At 40.3% G+C, this 23356-nt stretch overlaps 2 protein-coding genes across 12 annotated transcripts in view; both read right to left on the bottom strand.

Moving 5' to 3' along the window:
- FHDC1 (FH2 domain containing 1) overlaps positions 1–3864 on the bottom strand; it is a 38160-nt gene extending 34296 nt beyond the window's left edge. The window contains exons 1-2 of one of the 3 annotated variants that reach the window (XM_068680997.1): positions 3715–3864; positions 308–954 (exon numbers count right to left, since the gene is read on the bottom strand). In XM_068680997.1, the coding sequence (XP_068537098.1) occupies positions 308–793 (486 nt within the window). In that variant the 5' untranslated portion in view covers positions 794–954; positions 3715–3864. Of the gene's footprint in view, positions 1–307; positions 1005–3267; positions 3590–3714 lie in introns of those variants that run through there. The other 2 variants (XM_068680998.1, XM_068680999.1) reach the window with 2 other exon arrangements.
- Positions 3865–8260: 4396 nt separating this feature from the next.
- The window catches only part of ARFIP1 (ARF interacting protein 1), a 42817-nt gene continuing 27721 nt past the window's right edge, over positions 8261–23356 (bottom strand). For all 9 annotated transcript variants that reach the window (XM_068680975.1, XM_068680973.1, XM_068680972.1 and 6 more), the window contains 4 exons: positions 21411–21632; positions 17832–17989; positions 14728–14902; positions 8261–9865 (listed from right to left, as the gene is read on the bottom strand). In XM_068680975.1, coding sequence (XP_068537076.1) covers positions 9710–9865; positions 14728–14902; positions 17832–17989; positions 21411–21632 — 711 coding nt within the window. In that variant the 3' untranslated portion in view covers positions 8261–9709. The remainder of the gene's footprint in view (positions 9866–14727; positions 14903–17831; positions 17990–21410; positions 21633–23356) is intronic.

Genomic DNA, 23356 nt, shown 5'->3' with positions numbered 1-23356 from the left:
TGACTATCCAATGAAAGTAAATACAGGTGCGTTCAGTTCACTTCGCTTTTATTTATTTTAAGAGGTGGCCAGATCACAGCACTTTCCCAGGTAAAAATAATAAAACACTGTTAGCTCTTTGAAAAACAGATTTGTGCCACCAAGGACAAATCCTCCCTGTCGTTTATCCTCCCTGTCGTTCCCCTCCCATTCAAATCAAGGCAAATTTATAGTCAGAATGGACCACAACAGAGACAGAGGTAAACAAAGGCCAGACAGGATTCATACCACAGCATGGTGGAAAGAAAGATTGAACTTCGGTTCTTACCTCCTCTTTAGTCTCCTTAAACGAAGACTTTAAAGACCGACTTCTGGTGTCCTGGGGCTTGGTTTCTTCCTGCTGCCCAAACAGCTCCTCGATCGTCTTGGTGTCGATCTGATACTGCGGTCTCGCCGCGATCGTCCAGATGTTGGTTTTGCCACGGACCTGCTCCTCGGGGATGGTTTTCCAGAAGAAGCTCCGCATCCGCTTCTTCCTGCCGTGGCTGTCGTGCCCGTTGGTCAGCGGTGGAGGCAGGGGGGGCGTCGGTCCCGGCAGCGGTGGGGGCGGCGGTGGTGGCGGTGGCAGCCCTGGGGGCGGCGGCGGGGCAGGGGGTGCCCCGGCCAGGGGACATGGCGCAGGGGGCGGCGGCGCCGCGGAGGGCGAGGGGAGGTGCGATGCCACCGTGGGGTCCTCGCCCATCAATCCCGTCGCGACCGAGATGGCCCCATTTTCTTTGTCATTGACCAAGGAGAGACAATTCATAACATGCATCTTACGGCCCCTCCGAAGAGGAGAGCGTCAGTGCCTCGGGTCTGCCTGGCGCATGGAGCAGCGCAGCAGCGGCGTGCGGTGCGGTGCGTCGCGGGGCGCCCGGTCGAGCTCTAGTCTGCCAGCAGCAGCGGCTCACGAGGGGACTGTGCCATCTTCGCAACCTGCAACGAAGGGCAGCAGGGAGACTCGGGTCAGGGAGGCTGGTGTCGTGCTGAAAAGACACCAGAATTAACACATAACGGCCATCAAGAAGGAAGATTTAGGGCATCAAGCATCCTTCTTGAGGCAACCGTGTAAAAACTGCCCATGCAATGTCTCAAATATTCATGGGGACTCAGACTTGGAGAATACATATAAAAACAAGAATCTCTCCTAAATCACACGCAGCAGATAACAAACCCGTGCTTTAATCTCAGCTCGATGCAGTTTTGTAAGAGCAAGTACATATCCCAAATTATTAAGCCAAATAATCGTCGACTCTTTTGCCCAGGGAGGTGGTTGAGTCACCACCCCTGGAGGTGCTGAAGAAAGGCGCAGATGTAGGACTCAGCAGCACGGTTTAGCGGTGGACTTGCCAGCACTAGGCAGAAGGTCGGACCAGGTGATCTCAGAGGCCTCCTCCAACCTGAACAATTCTGTGACTCCTGATTTTACCTTTTTTTAGGTGATTATGCAACACAGCTAGAAAATCTGACTGCTAACTACTACTCCTGCGGTAGCAGATTAACGGCACCAAATAGACCCCATCTGAATCCTTTGGTGTGAATCCAAGCTGTGTTAAAATAACGAGTGATGTGTGTGATAATTTAACAGCTTGCCTAATGTCCTGCTTTTTGGCCTTCCTATGATGTGACCGCCCATAAGGGAAGGACATCACACCGCCCCTCGGCTCCCTGGGTCCGCGGAGCACCCACCTGCAGTATTTGCATTTTACCATTACTTGTCAGGCTATGCTGCCTGCCAAAACGCGCTACGAGAAGACAGACTGCAGTTTGATGAAGCTGTCCCTTATAATTTACTTCAGTATCTAGGTTACCACGGCAAGTTCAATAAGAAGAGAGAGGGCAGAGGAACCCCCAGGAACAGGAACCGACACATCCTAAGTACTCAGCACACAGAGCTTTACGTAGTTTGGAAAGCTTTTCTGTCTGCCCAGATTACCTCACGAGGTAGCTTAACAGGAATCACAACAGTTTTGAGCAAGCTCTCTTATACTGCCACCTACAAGAAGCAGATACTGACATTGACGGCAAACCTTCAAGAATGACTTCTGTAGAAAGCACGATTTTGACAAGCCACGCCTGTTGGCTTTACTTTCCTTGTATTTCTCAGATAAGATAAGTTAAAATATTTCAGGTATAGACTAATGAAGAATTCCGTGGCTTCATGAAAACACGCTCGTTATCTCAAAACCATTTGGGGAATTCACGAAAACCAAAACCAAACAAACAAAAAAACCTCCAACCAACCAAAAACAAAATAAAAAAAAGATACCGCACAAGAAAAAATTATGTAGAATAAAGACAGCCACCGAGCAAAAATCAGGCGCAGGAAAACTCAAGCTGAAGCAATGCGCTGGCATGAGAACAGCATCAAATCAAAAGTTTGGCACGGATTTAGCCGTACGTCTGTTCTGCAGGGTTCACATAGAGCTAATAGCAATCCAGATCGATTTGACATTGTCTAATGGTGATGAAAAACCTTTGCTATTTTTGCCAGAGATCCATCATTAGAGTGTTCATGAACAAACAGATCCAAGTACAGAAAGAAGCCTTAGGGCAAATTCTCTCTTGCTCCTGTAAGGACTCGGCTACTCACAGCTTCTCTGAAGTCAATGGGAATTGACACAGAACCATCCGCTTCACCTGGTCTTCCCAAAAACTTGCACAAGTAGCAATGACCTCCCCTTTCTCGCTTCGGATTTTCTGGTCTCGCACCAGAAGGTGTTACTGAGGTGCTCATGAGAACAGAGCATGCTTATAAAAGCTCGTGTGAGGTTTAAACCATAGGAACGATGGAAAGTATTTTAATGGCAGGGTAAAGAGGGGAAGAGCTACAAAGAAAGTAGATCAGGATAAAGGGTTTCAAATTCAAATCAGCATTAATACCCAGTTGCTATTACAGAGCGCTGCGCTCATTCCTCTCCTCCCAAGTTCATGATCAGAGATGCACAGAGGCATGAAAAAGCAGGTGCAAGGCGGTGGAAAGAAATTAACCACTCAGAGCAATTAACCGCTGCATTAATTTAAAGAAATACTCAACTTGGAAAAAAAAATAAAATAAAATCTTGCCTCCCTAGCATGTACTTCAGAGGGAAATCTGCATTAGCCCGCCTGCCACCGACACAAAGCGGCTCTCGGCAGCTAGTATTTTCCAACTCGGGTTCCCACAGTTTAAATAAAAATAAAAATAAAATAAAAGAGGGAGAAAAAGAAAAAAAAGAGAGAGTCAGACAGACAGACAGACTGACCTACCGTGCCCCTGGGCAAGGCGTAAGCGCCTGGTTTTGAAACTCCCCACAAAATTTGGGCAAAGCGGGGTGAGAGGCTGGGGAGAGGGCGGCGGTGCGGCACCCGGCTCCCAGCGCTCACACGGACGGACAGGGGGACAGCGGGGACAGACGGACAGCGGCACGGACGGGTCGGGGAGCCGGGCGCTGCTTTGCGAGGCAGGGACACTCCTAGTGAGAGGCGCGGGGAGTGCAGCGGCAGCAGCGGCAGCAGCAGCAGCAGGAGGAGGAGGAGGAGGAGGAGGAGGAGGAGGGGGACAGCGCAGCCCGGCCAGCGGCGGGCACAGCCCCGCGGCTCCCCTCCAGCCACCCAGCACTGCTCCCCTCGCCATTGCAGGCAGCTGTGCCCCCAGCCCGGCAGCAGGTGAGGCTCCCGGCCCCATCCCCGGCCCCGTCCCCCCGCCGCGCTCACCTGGGCCCGGTCTCGCAGCAGCCCCGGGCGCGGGTCCCGGCGCGGGTCCCGTGGCGGTGCCGCCGCCGCCGCCTCCTCGCATCGCGGCGCGGCTGAGCCGGGCCGGGCCGGGCCGCCCGCGGCCGGGGGCGGGGCTGCGCGCAGGCGCGGGGCGGGCGGGGCCCGGCAGGTGGCAGCGGGGGCGGCCCCGGCGCTGAGGGGCTGAGGGGGGAGCCTCAGGGACACGGGGCCCAGGGACCCCAAGGCGCCAGGTCTCGGGGATAAAGCGGTGTGCGCACAGCTCCAGGGCACGGAGGCCTGGAGCGATGCAGAAGGGCCCCTGCCCGGTTTTATGGCACAGTGTGGGAGCCAGCAGCGCCCAGCGCCTCACAGCAGGGCAACCACAACCGTCCCCTCACTGTGCCCAGGCACCAAACCCAGCCCTATCACTGACCCAGCCAGGCAGCCCGTTCAATTCACTCCCTTTCTAAAACTCTCAGAACAAAAGCAAAATTTAAGGAATGTGATATTAGGACTCGGTCACTGCAGCCTTAAATCCACTGAGCAGAACCCATTGAGCTGCAGCAAGGGCAATCCCTGCCCTACCACGCATCTCGACTTGGCAGGGCCAGCAGCAGCTGGAGAGGACAGGCTGAGATCCCAGCCAGCACGGACATTCCTCGAGAGTGCGAGGTCACCAGGCAGGGCACGGGCAAGGAAGGGCAGCGCTGCCCGGACTGTGGCTGCTTGTGTTGGAACCAAAGGGACTTGTTGTCGCTGCTGCCAGCCATGAGCGCAAACGCTCACCCTACGAGACTAAAAGTACAAGCCGAACGAGGCTTACACAATGTCATAGTAAAAAAAAAATGAACAGGGTAGCAAAGGACCTGGGAGCCTGTCCAGATGTGAAGATAAATTCTTAACTTGTCCTCATCCTGTGAGATTTCTTCCAGAGCATTTCTAAAGCACAGTGTCAGCAAATTACATTTAAGTTTTCAGCTGTTTTTACCCCCCTAACAGTGTAACCACTCTGCATACAACGATTTTGCCCGCATGGCTAAAATTCAGAGGCACAAGCAACTGAAAACAGGTCTTCACAGTAGGAAGTATTAAGCAACTTTAATAACAGGTAGACCAAGCAGCCCCACCTATAATAAGCACCAAATGCACCTCCCTAGAACAGATAGCATTTAGATGGGTTGGCATACTCTGAAAATAAATCCCACTGTATTTTAAGATTTCTAGTTAAATGGAATACTCAAGACAGTCTCCAAGATGACTAATTTTAACACATTACTTTTTTTTTTTTTTTTTTAAGAGGGGGAAAAATTATTTTGGAAGATCTGCACTTCTTTGGAAGCAGAAGGAGCTTCTAATGCTTAGGTTGAATATGAAAGTAATGATTAAACCAATCTAATTTTAAGAACAGAATTTACATCACTTGAACAAATGGCAGAGTTACCCCTGTCACAAGCCCTCAACTCTACAGTGTTTGGAGAGGCAAGGGAGAAAGTTTATTGCAACACTTTAGACACATTAAAACCAAGGCCTATTTGGTTTCAAAATGAAGGACTATGATAGTTGACCTTCTCTTGAAGCAAAACCCTGCAATTATTAACCACTATCATATAAAACTACCATGATGCATACGCATATGTAAGAAAGGCAGATCAAGACTGAACAAGCAGCACTAATTTTTAGCCTTATTTAACTCTGAAGTGCTTGAATTTACAGCCTTCAATACTCTTGAGAAGGTAGCAAGGTGTATAATTATTATTTTAATTAGCACAGTTGGACACACCATTTGTTAAGTACCATTAACTAGGAACACAATGCTGATAGCCGAACTGTTCCCAATGCATTTATGCTGGCATAAACAGTAATAACAGGACAAACCCAAACTAAACATTTGTTTCAGGCTGATTCTGTTCTGTATCTTATCTCAGCACTTAATTAAGAAAGGTTATCGCACATCCATAGTAGTACCCATCTGAATCCTACCACCCAATGATGCTCTTCATCTCTTTTTCTGCTCCTCCTGGAAGATGAAGTATTTTCATTCCTCCAAGAGTTATCTAGGAAACAGGTTCTCACAGAGAGAAGAGGCAGAATGTATTTGCTCAGGAAGTGTTTTTCAGTAATTAAAAAAAGCCACATTTTGCTGAGTGGCTGTACAATGTACAGTCTAAGTACTTAATAGAAATACACTATTTCAACATAGTACAACAGTCAGCAACACAGAGTTGTTGCTGGTCCTATCTTTTTTTTTTTTTTTTGAAAGGCAACTCAGGTGTAAGTAGTAATACTTTTGGTTCCTCAGTCATAGGAAACCAAGTATTAGCAAGCCATTGACTGTGCTTTTATGTCTAAGGCCATTGCTTTGCAAGGTTCATATGCTTCTCTGGATTTCCATTCTGTGATACTGATGAAGTAGCAACACACCGTATTTTTATTTCCACTGCTTCTCTACCAATTCAAGCCATTCTTCTCCCAGACAGGCACAAGCTATCCTACTTGCCATTTTTAAGCTACAGGGTAAGGTACTTCCTTATTTCACTTCAAACTCCTGCCATAACAACACAAATGGGTCAAAGATCCACAAACAATGTGAAGTAACAAAAACAATATACAGAAATGTAAACACAGCAAGTCACCTCTGTGCATCTCAAAAAAAAAAAATTCAATTTGACAAAGCTGAGCTCCCAGTAGCTGGATAAATTTGGGTTAGGGGTGATCACAATATAAACATGAAAAAGCCAGTGACTAGTACAAGCTCTACATCAAGAGTGAAGCATGGAAAAGATAACCAGACCAAAAAAAGATAATTGCAGAGGAGGAATGCTGAATAATTATGATATTCTTGTTGTAACACCACAATAAGGAACAAAAGCAGATAAGCAGAGAAGACAAACTGAACATGCCTTCACTTCAGTTCAAAACAGAAGAGTTGAGAGGAATGATTAGCTTTTCTTCTAATTACTTTGATCATTTTTTTAAGCAGAGAGGGATAGAGATAAGGTTGGGAGAATGTGTTAAAAAGATTGAAATCAAGCTGCTACTTTAATGATACCAGTGTATTATTACTGTACTCTACTAGCACAGACCTCTCTTCAAATGTAGCTACAGATACTCTTCATAACCAGAGAAGGCTTTGTAAGGGCTTGGTAAAACATGAAGTATGCCAAAGAGCATTTTCCTTACATGTTAGAGTAGAAGAGCTGCTGTAGAATTCATACAGAATAACAGAAGCCACAAGTTGCAAACAAGCCAGGAGCGTACGAAACTTACAGTATGGTCACTGAGAGAAACAGCTCTGTAGGTCCCTGCTTGGTAAGTCAGCTACGACAACGTCTGAAGTGCTGTTAACTACTTGAAATCCTTCTTCTTGCTGAACTTCAGGCAACACTAAGAGCACTAATGCAGTAACTTGTAACAGAGAAAATCTTAGACAAGACTCCAGTAGATGGGGGTATGATGCCCCCTCCCTTGCCGAAATAAAAAACCACCACCACTGTGAAACAACTGTCCATCTAGATGAGCGTCAGCGTTAGAAGCTCGATATACAGATATTTTCTCTTTTTTCTGTATTAGAAAAACAAACAACCATAATTATTTCCAACTGGAAACTTCCGCATATGATCTCCAGAAGAAAAAGTTTCTAAAGTTGGCTAGATTTGAAGTTAGCTTTGAATATCAGGCATGAATTTGAATTCTTTCATGAGCATATATTTCACATTCTTTTGCCACCATCCATGTGCCACAAAAGGAAGTCACTTCAATATCCCATCAATCAGCTAAACACAGAATCCTCCTCTCTGAGGCTATCCATTAGAACAATTGCTCTGGTGAGCAAAATGGAAATCATTCTTCCTTCTCTCTGGTCTTAAATGCTACACTGAGACTTCAGCAAGTAATCTCTTTTGTCCAACCTTTCCTTCCAGTTGAAGACACTCCATCAGTTTTAAGCCACTGCAAAAGTTTGAGGTTTGCACAATGCCATAAGTCTCCTTCCTGCACAAAACAATTTCAGACCCGAGTTCACTCTTACCACTTCTGACAGATCACTTCCTTCTGTGCAGGGACTATATTCAGCAGGAAGAGCATGAATCCTGCACTGAAACCAAAATTACATGTTTCCTGTATAGTATTCTGAGAGTAGGTATTGCAATTGTGATCAATAGGTTTGCATTCTCTACCCCTGCTACGATATCTGTACATCCTACCTCAACCACACAGTCTACAGCTAACTTCTTACCTGCACCATTATATCGTACACACATCAAGATTCGTAGACAGTAGAAAACAACAGCTTCATAGAAGTTGTTAAATATGAAGTTAGCTTCAGAAGTTTAAAATCAAGAACATACACATACTAAAGGATGTTTCACTTGAAGTCTACATTCAACTTGAACTTGCACATTATTAAATCATCCTGAAATAAAGTAACAGCAGCGTTATAACCTACGGATTTCCCAGAAATTCACGGGTAGGGGTACAACTCAAATACAAAACGGAACTTCCACTGCAGAAGCTGGGTTGTACTCTTAACCATCACAAGTCAAGGAAATTAGACTGCAAACACCTTTAATATGAATACAAAATTCACAGAGGATATACATTCTGGGGAATGTAAATGAACGATAACAAGAGATTCTGACAGAACAAAAAACATAAGGAAGGCTCTGTCAGGCCCAGAATTTAATGAGGAATGATTAAAAAGTTTGATTTACAGTTACAATACAGTTGTGTTAAGCACTGAAAACTTTAAGAATGTCAGCTGAAAGGCATTTGAACATACAGTACATAAATCATACAATCCACACAGTTGTAAATAACATATTTGAAGCATTTCATTTTACTTAATAGAACACAAAGCAATGTAACATGTGCAAATGAGGACTTCAATACACTCAATTTAAAATGTATATGATAAAATTGACAGAATTTTACATTTAAAGAAGGACTATGCTATTGATGGAGAAATTAAAAAAAGAAATATCTTCCTCATTACTCCCCTTACTGACGTATGCTTTTCAATTAAATAGAAAAATCATACTGGCCCAATTTCCTTTCTCAAAATCGCATCCATCCATGAAGATTAACTAAAGCTTCAACTCACTCTAAGTGTACAAAGAAACAGCATTTACACAGTCTACTTTCCCATGATGGGAACTGACAAACCATTATGTGAAAGGGTTCTTGGATTATGTACAATGGTTGAAAACATTATCTTATAAAAAGGCACATACTTGTGATTTAAGGCTAGTACGGTTGTTTTTTTTTTTTTTCCATAGAGAAAGTAAAATTTTAAATGAAATTAGTACATTGTATGGTCGGCCTCACTCAGCAAACCATTTGGTGCAAAGCAAAAACGTGTGCTTAGAAGCCTCAGACTGACAGTGATTCTTGCTTTAGTGTTTTTTTCCTTTAATTCTATGATGGAAATGTACATCTTTTTAAAAGGCATTTGCTCTAATTCCACTAGTCAATGAGTGTTCTGATACTGCTGTCTTATACGCAGGTACTGCATACGGACCTTATATTATTAATCTGCAAAATACTCTTTTAACTCTCTCCTTTTTAAAAGTCATACGAAAATCATTAAAGATGTTTTCTATATTCATCTATAAAATACCAGATGTTGGTACAAATCATGTAAACCTCCATTTGGAAATATTTTGACCAGCCACCAAAATGACCAGAGATCACGAACATAATTTGTCAGTGCAAATCTATATAGTTTTCTTTCCCCTCCCTCCCTCCCCCATCCCAGCTACAGAAATAACCACCAACCTTCACATACAAAAGGAGTGCTCTATATTTGAAATGATAGAAATTATGTTTGGTTACCTTAAAGTTACCCACTTTCCCACCAAATTCAGTTTTACAGTATTATAAAAGGGAAAAAAAAATTAAAGCTGTCTGTGCAAGAATCACTACAACAGTCCTTCAACCCCAACCCTTAATTCTTATTAGATTTATTGATTTTAGGTTAGCATCAGCTCCTCTTCTCTGATTACTGTTCTTCAAGCCAGGATGGAGCATCTGCTCCAGGAGTTTTCAACTTGATGTGGAACTGTTTAAGTGTCTGTTCAAGCTGCTTTTGATTCCCAGCAAAGTACGCTGCAATGGCATTGTGGAACAGAACGAGCTGATTGTGCAACACCTTAACCTGCAGGCAAGGACAGAGATTGGTTCAGATGAACAGGCAGATGCAAATAACGTCACACATCCATTATAACAAAAACAGGCATATCTGAGATGCTCAGACGTCACACGAGGTTATTTAATGAAAGTTTACAAATACAAAATGCAAATACAAAATTCCCTATTATTAAAGTCATTTAGTATTTTCATAAAATAAGCTTAACTAGCAACACCAACTCAATACGCACGGACCACAGGCAATTCACTGAACAGCATAATGCTAGCAAATTACAAATACTTGATTACTCGAAATTAGATGCCATACCTCTGTGCAATATACCTACCTGCAAGCCAAATGCATTTCCCTAAGACACTACATGACAAATGCTTTAAGTATACAGTTCACTTATTTGTCCCCTCCTGCAAAGAGGTGCTGTTCTCTGGCTTTTGCATACCCAAGTCAAGAAAAACTGATGCTCTTTTCCCAGCAGTATTTCTTGCCTGCCTCCTGTAATGCAGGATTATTTACAGTGCTTAGTCAATATCTTGATTATAAAACGTGTGGAGTAGTTGTGAAACACAACTCATCGCAGCAATCAAAACTTGGGGAGAAGGGCACGAAAGCAGCCGGAGGGCATCACTGTTCTCTTCTGGTCTAGTCCCCGATGACAGACTGTAGTGCTGATGAAGTCTAAGCAAAGTCAAGTAAACGTTACATTTTCACTGTAGCACAGCAGGAAACCTGAAGTCATGAATGGGTAGTAGGGTGATGAAAAGGCATCCGTCCAGTGTTACTCATAGCCAGAAACTTGTCCTTTTTGTTCCTGAGTGTACTCTCAGCCCAGCACAACCCTACTCTCGTGCCAGAAAGCCTGACTGCCGAAGAGGCGGCCCTGTGCCTGTTTCCAGCCTACAGGACCTCGAGCCCACTTGGACAACATCGAAGAGAACAGAGAAACAGAGTGGCTGACTGAGCCCAAACGGATGATGTGGCAGGCAGCAGGTTTAGATTTCTCTATAGGTACTTTGCTTGGGAAGCTTTTATCACAAAGCTTTTGTGAACTTCTCTGAAATCATCTGATAGTTGTATGTATTCAGTCAGGCCTAGGCTTCAGTGAGTGTATATATATATATATATATATATATACACACACACACACACACACACATGTATGCACACACAATCAAGAATTGACAACAAAGTCAAATGATTCAAATTGGAAAACGCTTTGCTTGTTTGTTTTTGAACTACCAAAGCTAACTCATTTTATGAAGTTCTATTCCAGAGCCAGATCATTGTGATATAAGTTTGGGGATAGTTATCAAACTGGTAGCTGAGGTGCCAGATGTTACTACTGCTCTCCTCCTTCCGGAGACAGTTCCTAAGCCAATCCCCAAAATGACTGGGGGAACTCATTGTCCTCAGCTCTATTAAACATTCAATAAGAGCATATACTCAACTCCTCCTGTAAGCTCAACGATGAAGCAGCAGCCAGGTAAGAAAAGAGAGTAATCTGATATCTCAAATCACTTGATGTCCACTGCAACAAAACCCCCAAAAACGTCTGAAATCTTGACTACAAGCATTCATTTAAAACCAAGTTCAAAGTGAACCAGCTTTCCCCTGAAGAAAGCTCAGCCTTCCCCACTCCCATATCCAACCATTGATCCCCACTGCCATAGTGTTTCACCTTAGGCCTGTGTTGGCAAAACACTCATGCAGTTATGCAGTCAGTTGGATCAGGGAACAGATCTAGATTAAAACTAACCAGACAACAACATATTTGCCTTAGCCTGGATCCGTTCCCCAATCTGATTCTCTGCACAGCTGCAAAAACACTTCTGTAAGCACAACAGAGAAGCAATGTGGGGGAAGGGGGATACAGGAGGACGGGACCACCTCCTTCTACACCAAAGCCTTGATGTGACTGTCAGATTACAGAGCTAAAGGCCAAATCTTAAACACCGAACTGCAGCACCCACTCCAGCAAATAACCATTTGAAGATTTGCCTATCAATAAAACAACATCAATTTTAAGTTGCTAAAATATGGGTTCCAAAGTGCAACTAGCATGCCTGTCAAAAAGCCATCGTGTTTTTTCAAATTGAACATCATTTTAAATTATTGCCCCTTGTTAATTAACTATATGCATATCTGTTCCTCATTATGAGATGAGTAAGCATTCCATAATAGACTTGGCAAACTTTAGTCTCAAAACAAAACTGAACTTTCTACATAAACAAAAAATGGACATGGCCTAGAGAGATGTGAGTTTCCTATTTCACACACAGAAGATACTGTAGGTTGGAATTCATTCCCCACGTTTCCTGTTTTTTTCCCCACATTTCCTCATGCTTCCTTTGTGTGTATATGAATTATTTTTTTTTGTATTGCTCAGACTAAAAAAAATACGTATTTATTAGGAGGTAACCATGAACTGATATATCTAACTGAAAATTAAATCCTAAAATACTTAATTGCTTTGCTATAGCCAAGTTTCATTATACAATTCTGCATTCAAGACACAAAAAAACAATAACTACGCTTGAGACTACACTGTAGTGCATCCTGTATCAGAATATAGAAGACCCCAAGCCCCAAGGGTTCACAATCAACAGCAGGAAAGCTGTCTGGCTACTGCACCATTCTTACCTAAAGAATTCTCTAATTAATCTCTGAACTATCACCTCTGGATCGATGCACCTCTGGACTCAGAATTATGACGATGTGTATTAGTAACACTGATGATCAGAGATTTGCACATTCTAGCATGTTGTAACACACGTCTGGCAAGGCCATTCCTTGTTCAATAAAGCTACTCAAATACTAACCTTCATTTGCCTTGCACACAATAAGCCTAAAAAAAAAAAAGGCTTTCCAGAACAGCCTACAAATGCAGCCCTTTGTGAGAACCCAAGTAAAACACTACATGTATTTTGTCTGACTGATCTTCCTTTATTTTGACCTCCCATTCTATTAAATGGGCACCAAGACAATTTGGTCCCATGAATGGGCACACTAAAATAAACATCAAGTTCCTGCTCCTCCTAAGGATATAGTAGCAGTATAGCCACTATTATGCCCTCCCTAGAACTACTGTAACACCTTAGCAATGTCAAAATCGCTTTTCCCTTTGCCAATTCAACATCATATATGGTCTTCAGTTTAAACCATCTCCTGAAGAGTGCACCACTCCATCAGCTGAAGCAACAATATTACAGACACACACAAACATTTACTGATCGGGTAAGCAATTGTTCTCAGGCACCTTTGGAAGAAGTAGAGCATCTGGGATTGTAGGAATTAGATTTCAATTTCAATTAAATTTAACACTTCTTGATCATACAGTTAATAATCCTTTAAAGTATAAAATACAATTGACTTAAGAGCAGTTGCATACACTTTATATGAACCTAAAAATTAAAATTAATGCTTGTAATGGTTATGTACTTGTCTGGCTGATCAGTTGTGCATTCCGATTTTTTAATACTAGCTGCAGGACAAGTATGAGGTCTCACATGAGCTCTCCTATGTTGATGTTGATAAAAGATGGTTGACACCAGAGAAAGGAATAAAGATGTCAGGTCGGTAAGAGGCATCTCTGTGATAACCACTGCCTCTGACTGCATATCAGGAAACGCTCTGGGCAACAGAAGAACAAAAACCCCAAATAGACAGCTGCAACCTGGAGAAAAAAGCTCTTCACAAATTTAGGATTAAGATAACATCAAGTATATTTTGGAGAACTGTACATAAAAAAAAAATCCAAAACACCAACAGGGAATTTATGTGAGCAGGCCTCTCAGTACAGAATTATATTTAAGCCCATTATTTGACTGTACAGGAAATCCTTTCTGTGGTTTAATTGGGAACAAAGTTCCAGTCTCCCTTTAGAAAATATTTTGACATCTCTACTGTCAAAACTTGGAAGTATCAACCAGTGATAAAAAGTTTTAAGCATGTTGAAGTCCACTCTTCATAAAAAAACGGAAGGAAAAAACTATCTTCCAGAAACTAAATTTGTAGGCTGTGACTGCTAACAGGATGTTTGACCTAATCCAGGACTGTCTGTCACTAGGAAAACAACTTCACTAGTGTTCCATAATTATTTATTTATTTTTTTTGTGGGGGAAATAAAAGCTTTTTTGTGAAGCAAGATGGAAGTAAAATGTTTTCACTCTGAAGCTTTCGTACCTGTATAAAGTGATCATTGCACTATACAGTTAATGCAAACCAAGAAGTATGGTAAGTGTTATTTTGACTAAATTGAATTTAAGCATCAAAATTCCTATACAGATATGAGCTGGAAGAAACAAGCAGTTTCACCACAATCCTGTAATATATTAATATTAAACAACATACTAAAAGAGGAAAATGATGTAAACAAAAATAGCCAACACCTTCAGGATACCCATTTTCAACCTAGTTTAGTTTTAAAACTTAAATTAGTAAATCCTCTTAAGAACATAAGTATCAGCATTTGGATTAGACTTCACCTCGTTTAGGACAGTGAGTTTTGACAAGAATTTTTCCATTTGCAAGTTAATGGGCTACAAGTTCATCAAGAACAATGAATGAAACTCAGGACAATACTGGCTTTAAAATCACCTGATGACCTGGTTCACTAACTCTTAACACACTATCTGGGCTATGTGGTTCCAGACCCCTAGTCCTAATGCAAATGCTGGTATAAAGCAACAGTGTTCAGGAGCTATGTTTCCATTATATATTCTTTTGGAATTGAAGAGGTTTGTTTTCTCTTCTCTTTGCTTGCTCTACTTTTAAATTAAGATGCATTTTAAGATCAAATAGCTAAAAGTATTTCTAGCAAAGCAGGAACATACAGGACAAAATATCTAAGCACAAAACCAGAAGCTGTTACTTACCTTATTTTCTTCCAAAAATTTCAATTTGATAGATACATCATTACGCATCTTGTCATACTTCTCTTTATGCACTTGAAACAACTGCTGTGATTGCTCAATCTTTGGTAGAGTGTTTGCATCACGAGGGCCAAGATTCAGCTCTTCCAGGTCTGTTCGATAGGCATCGTATTCAATCCTGAGAAAAAAGAGGAAAAAAACGTAAAGGCAACGTGTCTTAAAACAGACTTTGCATAAGTGCCAATTACAATAGAAAGTAAAGCAAACAGTCTAGTAGGGGGAAAAAAAGAAAAAAACAGGCAAGTTATCTTGATTAATAGGAGGGAGAAAAAACCACCTCTATGTACATAGTATAAAAGCTGCTTCCACAGCATTCTGTTGCTGTCTCAAACATGCTTCCAACCCTCTGCTTTGTGCAGGCTTCAGTGGTCAGGTCCTTTCCTGGGACATCCGAGCTTATTAAGACAGTTTATCTAGCCACAGAGTGTGTTCCCATGTGTCATTTTCTTAATGCTGAATTATCATAGTGAACAGTTTGCATCAAGAGCATGAGAAGCACTATAGGCAGGGCATCCCCTTAAGCAGAAGTGAGTAATGGCTTACTTTACCAAAATTACCAAAATGTCCCAAGGCTTTTACAACATGTTCTAATTTAGCTGCTATCCCAAAACTGGATTTGAACAATCCACCCTGTGGATACAGAGGCTGCTTTTATTTATACCCTGCCAAGGGCTCATCTTATGTCCCAAGGGAAGTCAGATACCCTGGATCACCACCACTGCGAGAGAAGAGAAAAAGTTGTCTAACAACAGAGTAAGTACTTCAGCTAATCCTGCAGTGAAGGCATATATCCCACTTCTAAATAAAACCAGATGAAAAAGGTTTTCTAATCTACTTTTTTTTCCTAGCAAAGTCAGCAGCAATCAGCAAGTAAAGAGAAGCCAACACTACAAAAAAATAAGAAATTGTCATAGATGCTGCTAGCAAAAATTGAACTGAAGTTATGGTATTGGCTCTTGCCTGATAATACTTTAATTAACCCATCTAGTCTTCACATATCACTATTTAAAAAAGAAAGCCTCCTGATACTCTTCCATGTTAGAATGTACTTTTTACTACACAAATCAAGATGCAGTCATACCTTCTCTCATTTTAATGAGAAAAAAAATTGAAATACTTCTGTATTCACAAACAATAAACTTCCATTCAATATTGTCTTCAAAAACATCAAGCAAATTTTTGTTAACAAAATTCCATGAAGTTCAGCTTTCTGTTCATCAACATGTAACATTTGTGTGTGGAAAAGCACCTACAGATTATTATTAAAGATATCACGAAATTCATCTTCTGCTTTCCAGCGTTACATAAAAGCCTACTGAACACTGGATCCTTGCCAGATAAACTATTTTTATATTTTAAAACATTACTGCAAATGGATGAGACAAACAGTGACAGCCTTTAAATTTTTTCCCCTCCTCCAATGCAATATGGGCTCCTTTGTTCAGTACCATCTAGCACTTGGCCAGGTACAGCAACCAACAATACCCAGAGATCAGCCTAGGGTCACAAGCACCCCTGCCCAAGCCTCACTCACTACTCGTTTGGTTTTGGTCTTAAAATAGTGGAACCTAGTGTATCATGTGATGGATACCGATTTCAATGGAACAAACCAGCCTATTTCTGTCTTACTTTGTCAAGTATAGACATTTATAAAACTGGAAGCATCAAAACTAAAAGCTAGTTAAAAAACAACTTGTCAGCTAGTGACATAAGCACTCCAAAGGATAATATGTATTCTGAGGAAAAGTGATTACAGTATTCACTGGTCTCATCCTGACTTTCATTGCCACTATGATTCAGGCTTTAGTTAATGAATTTATGACTTAGTTCCAAAAGGAAACAAATTAATAAAGAGTTGATAGAAGAGGGAGAAACAGATGAATGCTAAAGTAAAACCATGTAAAGGGAAGAGAAAGATCAAAAATAAATGTGAGCTATTTTCTCATTGCAAAGTGACAGACTGGCTATGTAAGTGAAGAACCTTCATAACTTATGTGCTTTATTGAAATGACAAAAATAAAGTATTTCTTTGAAGAAGAGAAACTCAGAAGTACTTCAGGAGGAAAGAACCATACGCTCAGAAGGATTGGCAAGAACAGTCTTAGCAGATATATAAAGTTTCAAGAGGATGCCTGAAAAGCGTATGAACTGGCTTTAATTTTTTAAGGTAAAGGATTAAGAAAATAAAACACAACTTAACTGTTAGGTTAGTTATGCTTTTCATGCCTTTTGAAAGTTTACCCGAATATCAAAACAACAACTTATAAACACTTTGCTTATAAATGTGCTTAAAGCATTAGAGGAGAACCATTAAAAAAAGGAGAAAGCTATAGAACTCAAGCCATTTGCAGTTTTTGACCTGAAAATAAAAGTGCATTAACTGCATCTTTCAGCAAATTAGAAGAAAAATGCTATCTTCTTTAATGAAACTGAAAGAGGAAAAGAATGAAGCATGAAGAACCACAACTCTAGCCACTACCAGAAGAAAATTTGTCCTCAGAGTGCTGTGCTGTATCTGGAGTAAAGGAATCTCCTGGTCAGGAAATCCGTTATCTTCTGCTAGATATTATTCACCCATTATGAAGTATTTTAGGTTTTTCCCTTTCTAGGCCAAACCTGCAACTTCTATATAAAAATTGAAGTGTGAACTACAAGTATTGTGTATCAACAGAAGCACACGAACTGCCTTTCAGTCAAAGATTATTTCATTAACTACAACATCGCTAGATCAAAGGGTTAATCTTGCACTGTTCCTCTGCTTAGAAAGCCACCTTAAGCTAGCAAGCAGTAAAAAAAAAAAAAAGCTATTCTTTTTCAGAAACAAAGATAAAAAAGTAAAATGAAGTCTACACCAGAACATTTACAAAACATTTGAAGATATGTACAACAAGATGGATAACTGTAAATTCTCATTATGTAAGTTGTGTTATACTGACAAGGTTTTAGATAGCAGGTTAGTAACTCAAATGCAAGGGCTAAACTGATATAAGGTTTGTTTCCTCAAGATTAATTGGTAATTAAAATAGCTAGACATAGAATAACTATACCTTGCACTTTCATATTGTTTCACAGTCAATAACGTATCCTCAATTGTTTTATTCACCAATGTGTTCACATTGGCAATAAAGAAGTTAATAGCCCCAAGAAGAGTCTCTCCATTTTTAGCTAGAAGTTTCTGCGTGTCTGCATTGTAGCCAAACTCCTCCTGTAAACAGAGCAGAGAAAAGAACTGTAGATCATCTCAAATCATAACATTCATCAGCAGCTATAAAAAACATACAATAACACAGACATGGAAGTTCTGTCACTTCTGTTTGGACACAGTTATGATTAAACACGTATGATTTCAATACAATAGTCAGTTCACAGCTTTTATCAGATTCCTCTTACATCAGTAAAGCACTGTTTACAATTTTGAAACCATGTGATGTTAAACCCTATTTCATAATGTTTTTTTTCTGAACTTGAAAAATATTAATGCTACCTAGAAGCGCTAACAATCATTACGTTGTCATTCAGCACTGGTTTAATCCAGCATCTCTCATGTGGTTGTCTAGGTAATGCCTTAATGCCAACAGAGACACCACTACATTAAATACAGTAATATAACTAAATTCACAAGGGCACACAGCATTAATTAGCTAATAAGTTTTCTTCTTACACATTCTGGAAAGGAGGCCTGAAAAAAAAATTAAAGATCTGTAATATTTTATTAGGCTGTAAATAACCAAAAAAGGCAGAGCGTCACAATGGATAGCAAATAAAAGCGATAACGTAGATCAGACATAAGTTTTAAATGAATAAGGGAGAAATTATCTCCAAGGCATTCGGGTCACATTTGGATATATGACTTACTGCCTTTATTTTTCCTCCCTTTTCTGACAGCAGCATAAGCACTGACCAAGGCTGCAAAGATTTTCCTAATGCACGGATGCCAAACAAGTCCAATTATTACATTTATGTCATCCATATGGCATCTTCATACTCTGCAGATGGGAGTTCTCATAAAAGAGTATAATTTCTGGTTGCAATGGCTATAAAACACACTAGGAACATATTTGGAACTTGGTCTGCCAATAACTGACTCAGAAGCACTGTATTCTCCCAGTTTCCTTTCATCTAAAACAAACAACCGAAGCCAAATGATATTTCATGTTAACTTAATGACTTCATGTGGGTAAGGCTAATGGGCAGTGGTAAAGGAAGAAGTTTCTAGGAAAGGAGATGCAGTGGAAATGAGCAATTTAAGGGAGAAAATAGGAAGACAACGCAGGGCACCTTTTCATGAGCTAAGATCTAAAAAATCCTGCTAAAAGGTAACTTTGTCTCCTTCATTTTGCACAGCTGTTCGTATGGCAGAAGTATTCCCTCAGATCACCACAGATCCTGCTGAAATCAAGTAAAAGCATTTTCCAGCTGGTTTTCCTCTGACATTGCTAACTACACAGCAACACAAGCACTAGCACAGGGAAGAAGCAGGAGCATCCAGGCAAAGGCAACAGCACAAGTCAGACTGCTCCTCTAGCAGGACTTAGTCTGAACTTTCCCTCCTACAGGCAAGACCACAATTAGTTCTCCAGCTGGTCCTCTGACCCGGATCAGTGCAGACCCAAATGAGCAATATTACCCAATTCAAAGCAGGGGGGTAAGACAGATGGGACCTTAGTGGTCTGCAGTACTGAGAGACAGACATGCAAACCACCAAAGCTGTCTTGCTACTGGTTCATAATTTCACAGGAAAAAAAGTGAGTTTTGTCTGCAGCCTTTGCAGATAACACTTATGACAGACAGGAAATCCTTTCTGTATCAAGAGTTCGTGCTCTATGCACAGGTCAATTAAAATTGGAAGGCATCAGTCTGTATAATTAGAGGCACATGAGCCTGGAACCAGGAGTTACCTTTGTATCCAAGAGAGAAACTGTAAAACATTCATACTAAGTAATGCCTCTGTAGATACCACATTAAAATCTCATTTTGTTAACATGCATAAACCAAACAATATTACCTTTAAGAAGTGATTTTTTCCCCCTTACATGCTGCTATCAAATTAAACATTAAAGACTAACTGTCAGAAATTCCACTTGCAGCCTCGCACAAGTTTCAGAGACAACAATGCTAGCCAAACATTCAAGAACAGGCCGGGCTACAGACAGTAATACAGTACAGATTAAACAAAGGGAAAACACAAAGAGGAAAGAGACAAACATCAGGCAAGTCTCCAAGAGGCAAAGGTTAGATAACTTTTATTACAGCAGCAGAAACCTTTATTTGATTTTTATGAACAGCCCCATTCAATAATCTACATAAGAGATGAATGACTGAAACAAATTCCAAGACCAGTACAAGATGCTGAAAGAACCTGAAGGAACAGTATTCCCATTAGAAATACAAGCTATTCATGGAAAAAGCATTCATTAAACAAGAGCACAATGCCAGATTTAATCCAAGTTTCAGAAGAAACATCCAGCTTCAGCACATACTTCATAACAATCACTAAGTTCTGCCACAAACCACATACCCACATTTGTGTCAAGAGTCAACTGATTACTCAGAACTACTACTTTTAGCAGATTTAATTTCTTAGCTGCTAGAAGTGCTATATTTTCAGATTTTCATCTGTCAGGCTATAATACCAGGACTTGCACTGCAGTAGATTTTTTTCCTTTTTTTTTTTTTAAAAAAAAAAAACAAAAAACAAACAAAAAAAAAAAACAACGAAAAAAACAAAAACCTAGCTATCAGTTAAGACTCCTATTTATAAACATTAACTCCATCTCCTCCCCTGAAACTCAGCAGGAGTAGGGAAACATGAAAAGGGAGTAATAAACACAAGTTCTACCTTTAATAACAATGTTAATTGGGGCTGTTTTGGCACCTGTGTCTTAGGAAATCATTAAAACCCTGGTTTTCATTATCAAACTGATTATTCTGTAATTTCAGAGTTCAATCACTGTAGAAGCAAACCAGTTACTTTTTGTATGCAACATTTACCTTCTTTCTTTACAGCACACAGCTTTATGATCAGTAAGAAAATGACAGTGTTACATAAGCTTCTAAACTTCTAAGAACAATCCAAATGCAGTTATCTGAAACAGTCTCTCTCGCTCAGAAACTCTAAAGAATACAGATTAGTCCTGTTAGTAGCAAAATTCTGATTAAAAAATGGACTCTGAGATGAAGTCTCAGTGCTTCAATTTACTACAGAAAAATCATTTACTCACATTTCACATGTAGAAGTGAAGTAATGTGCCCTACTCTACTTACTCCCAGGCATATTCCCCAAAGACATCCTGTAATTGGCATGAAGTAATGCTCTGGAACACTGACATTTCATTAGAAGCAAAAGGAGTCGTAAAATGCATTTTCTATACACAATGCAAAGTTGTCAGCTCTTGAGTCCAATTATCAGCTAAAGGCAAACATTTAGAAACAATTAAGAACTCCAGTAACTGCAGTGATATCCTATAGTTTTAAATTAATTACATAAATTTTTAACAAAAAGAACATCATGTTGTTACCAACAATGCTTATAGAAATAGCTGCTAGATACTATACACCCTGCACAAGTCAATTAGGCTTATCTTCATCTCTGCCCTTTTTTTTTTTAAACACTATAAAAGTCTTACATGAAGTTCCAATGATTTCAAACTCAGGTCAGCAAAAGCATCTCCAAGTTGCCTCTGGGTGTGCACCATCTGGAAGAGTTGTGTGGACAGTGTCTGTGCCAGTTTCAAGATATTTTCGTATTTTTTTTTGTTATCTCTCAATATATCTATTTGAGCTTCTAGTTCCAGATCTACTGTTCTCGAGCCACGACCCAGTTTTTCAGAGATGATCTGACGTGTACACTGGAAAAAAATTTAAATTATAAAGAATCAAATATATCCAAGACAACACAGCATACACCCATTTTCAGCTTCAAGGGACAGATAATTACACACAATTCTTTCACAATCACCCCTCCCAATATAAGTTTGCACAACAAACTGAAAAAACAACACACTCTTTAGAAGTTCATCAGGACTCAGCAAGAACAGTTGGACAAGTCTCAACTCTTACTAATATGAATATTCAAGTTAGCAAATCAAGAGCATAACTAATTGCTTCTCAAGTAAAAGAATGCTTATCTCTTTTACATTTGGTGAATCTTATTAAGTTAAAAGAAGCAATTATTTAGCTCGCTATATTGAAGTCCATTAATGGAAGTACTACCAGTTTTGCATAAAAATTTCTACTCAGTCATCTTTCAGGCTTTGTCTACCAACCATCCAATTCCAAACGACGCATAGCTGCTTTATTTATTTATTTAAGTTTCCAGTGAGACCCTGAACAGCTCTAAGTTTTTACTTTCATTTTTTGGAGATAGAAGATGATGGATGGGAGGGCCATCTTTACTATGCTTTTAAAGCTGACTCACAACTTTCACTAAGAAACATATAAAAATTATTAAAATGCATTTCTCATTATTCACACAGCTATAAAACGGAGCTAATTGTTAAGAGTACTACTTGTAACCAAAAAAGTCTTTCTGAGGCAGCTCTGCAGTTCATTAACACAGTGAGCAACAAAACCTGCTCTTCCTAAGCCAGCCAAAGGGTACGACAGCTTTGGCAGCTGCCACATTCCAGTTACCTGTGACATCTCCTTGCCAGAGATTTGAACCCGACTCAACAGTGAGCCTCCCAAGACGCACCACTGGGGCTTCCCCTTGGGTGATGCATCGGAGAAGCCAATTGCCAAGCAGATGTGGCAAAACCATGCAACTTCTCTATGTAAAGGAGCAATTATTTGCTGCTCTAGTTATGATTAATCTTAAGTTAATCCGTGGTTCCAAGAGGTGAAGACAAAATTAAGTTACACATATGAAGGAGGACTGCTAGAAACAGAATTACAAGGCAACTACATTCACAAAAAAAAACTAAGCACAAAATTTAAGTTTCATTAGGAGAGATAAAGCCCAACTCTATCTTAAAACATATTCCCAGGGTACATTACACCACTAGATTTTCCAGGATTGCCAAATTCAAGGAATTTGGATTAGTCTGGTCTTCACTTACTTCCAAAGGAGATACTCTTTTAACCTTCTAGAACTTCACAATAATTTCTAAATTGAATAGACAAAAACAAGGAAGACTCAAAAAAAGAATCAAGTAGAACAAGATGGTCATAAATGATAAGCTTTAGATTGGAAGCCAGGAGTTGGGCTACCTCATTAGACTCAACAAGTTAACAAGAAAGAGCATAGCTAACCTAGTAGAAATTTTTCTGTCAAGAATCTGAAATTTAGGAGAGCACACCAGGTCATATCATCACAGAATTGACCTTTAATACTAAGGCCTGCAACTGAAATTGTAAAAAGTCTTAAAGAGTATGCCAGGAGTATAAATAAGCATTTGACAAGACATAAAAGCAAACATGGAATTAAAGGAGAAATGCTGGCTATTTTCCAAGAAAATGCTCAGACACATACCTATTGAAATGAAAGGAAACGTCGTGAAAGGTAAAATTTTTGGAAGCAAAAAAATTTTCACACAGGAAGAAGTTACTTTCACCAAAGGAGTACTTGCCTCAG

Source organism: Anas acuta, chromosome 4, assembly GCF_963932015.1.
Source record: "Anas acuta chromosome 4, bAnaAcu1.1, whole genome shotgun sequence".
Taxonomy (NCBI): Eukaryota; Metazoa; Chordata; class Aves; order Anseriformes; family Anatidae; genus Anas; species Anas acuta.
The sequence above is the reverse complement of the archived record's forward strand: the minus strand, read 5'-3'. Positions and strand labels throughout refer to the sequence as shown.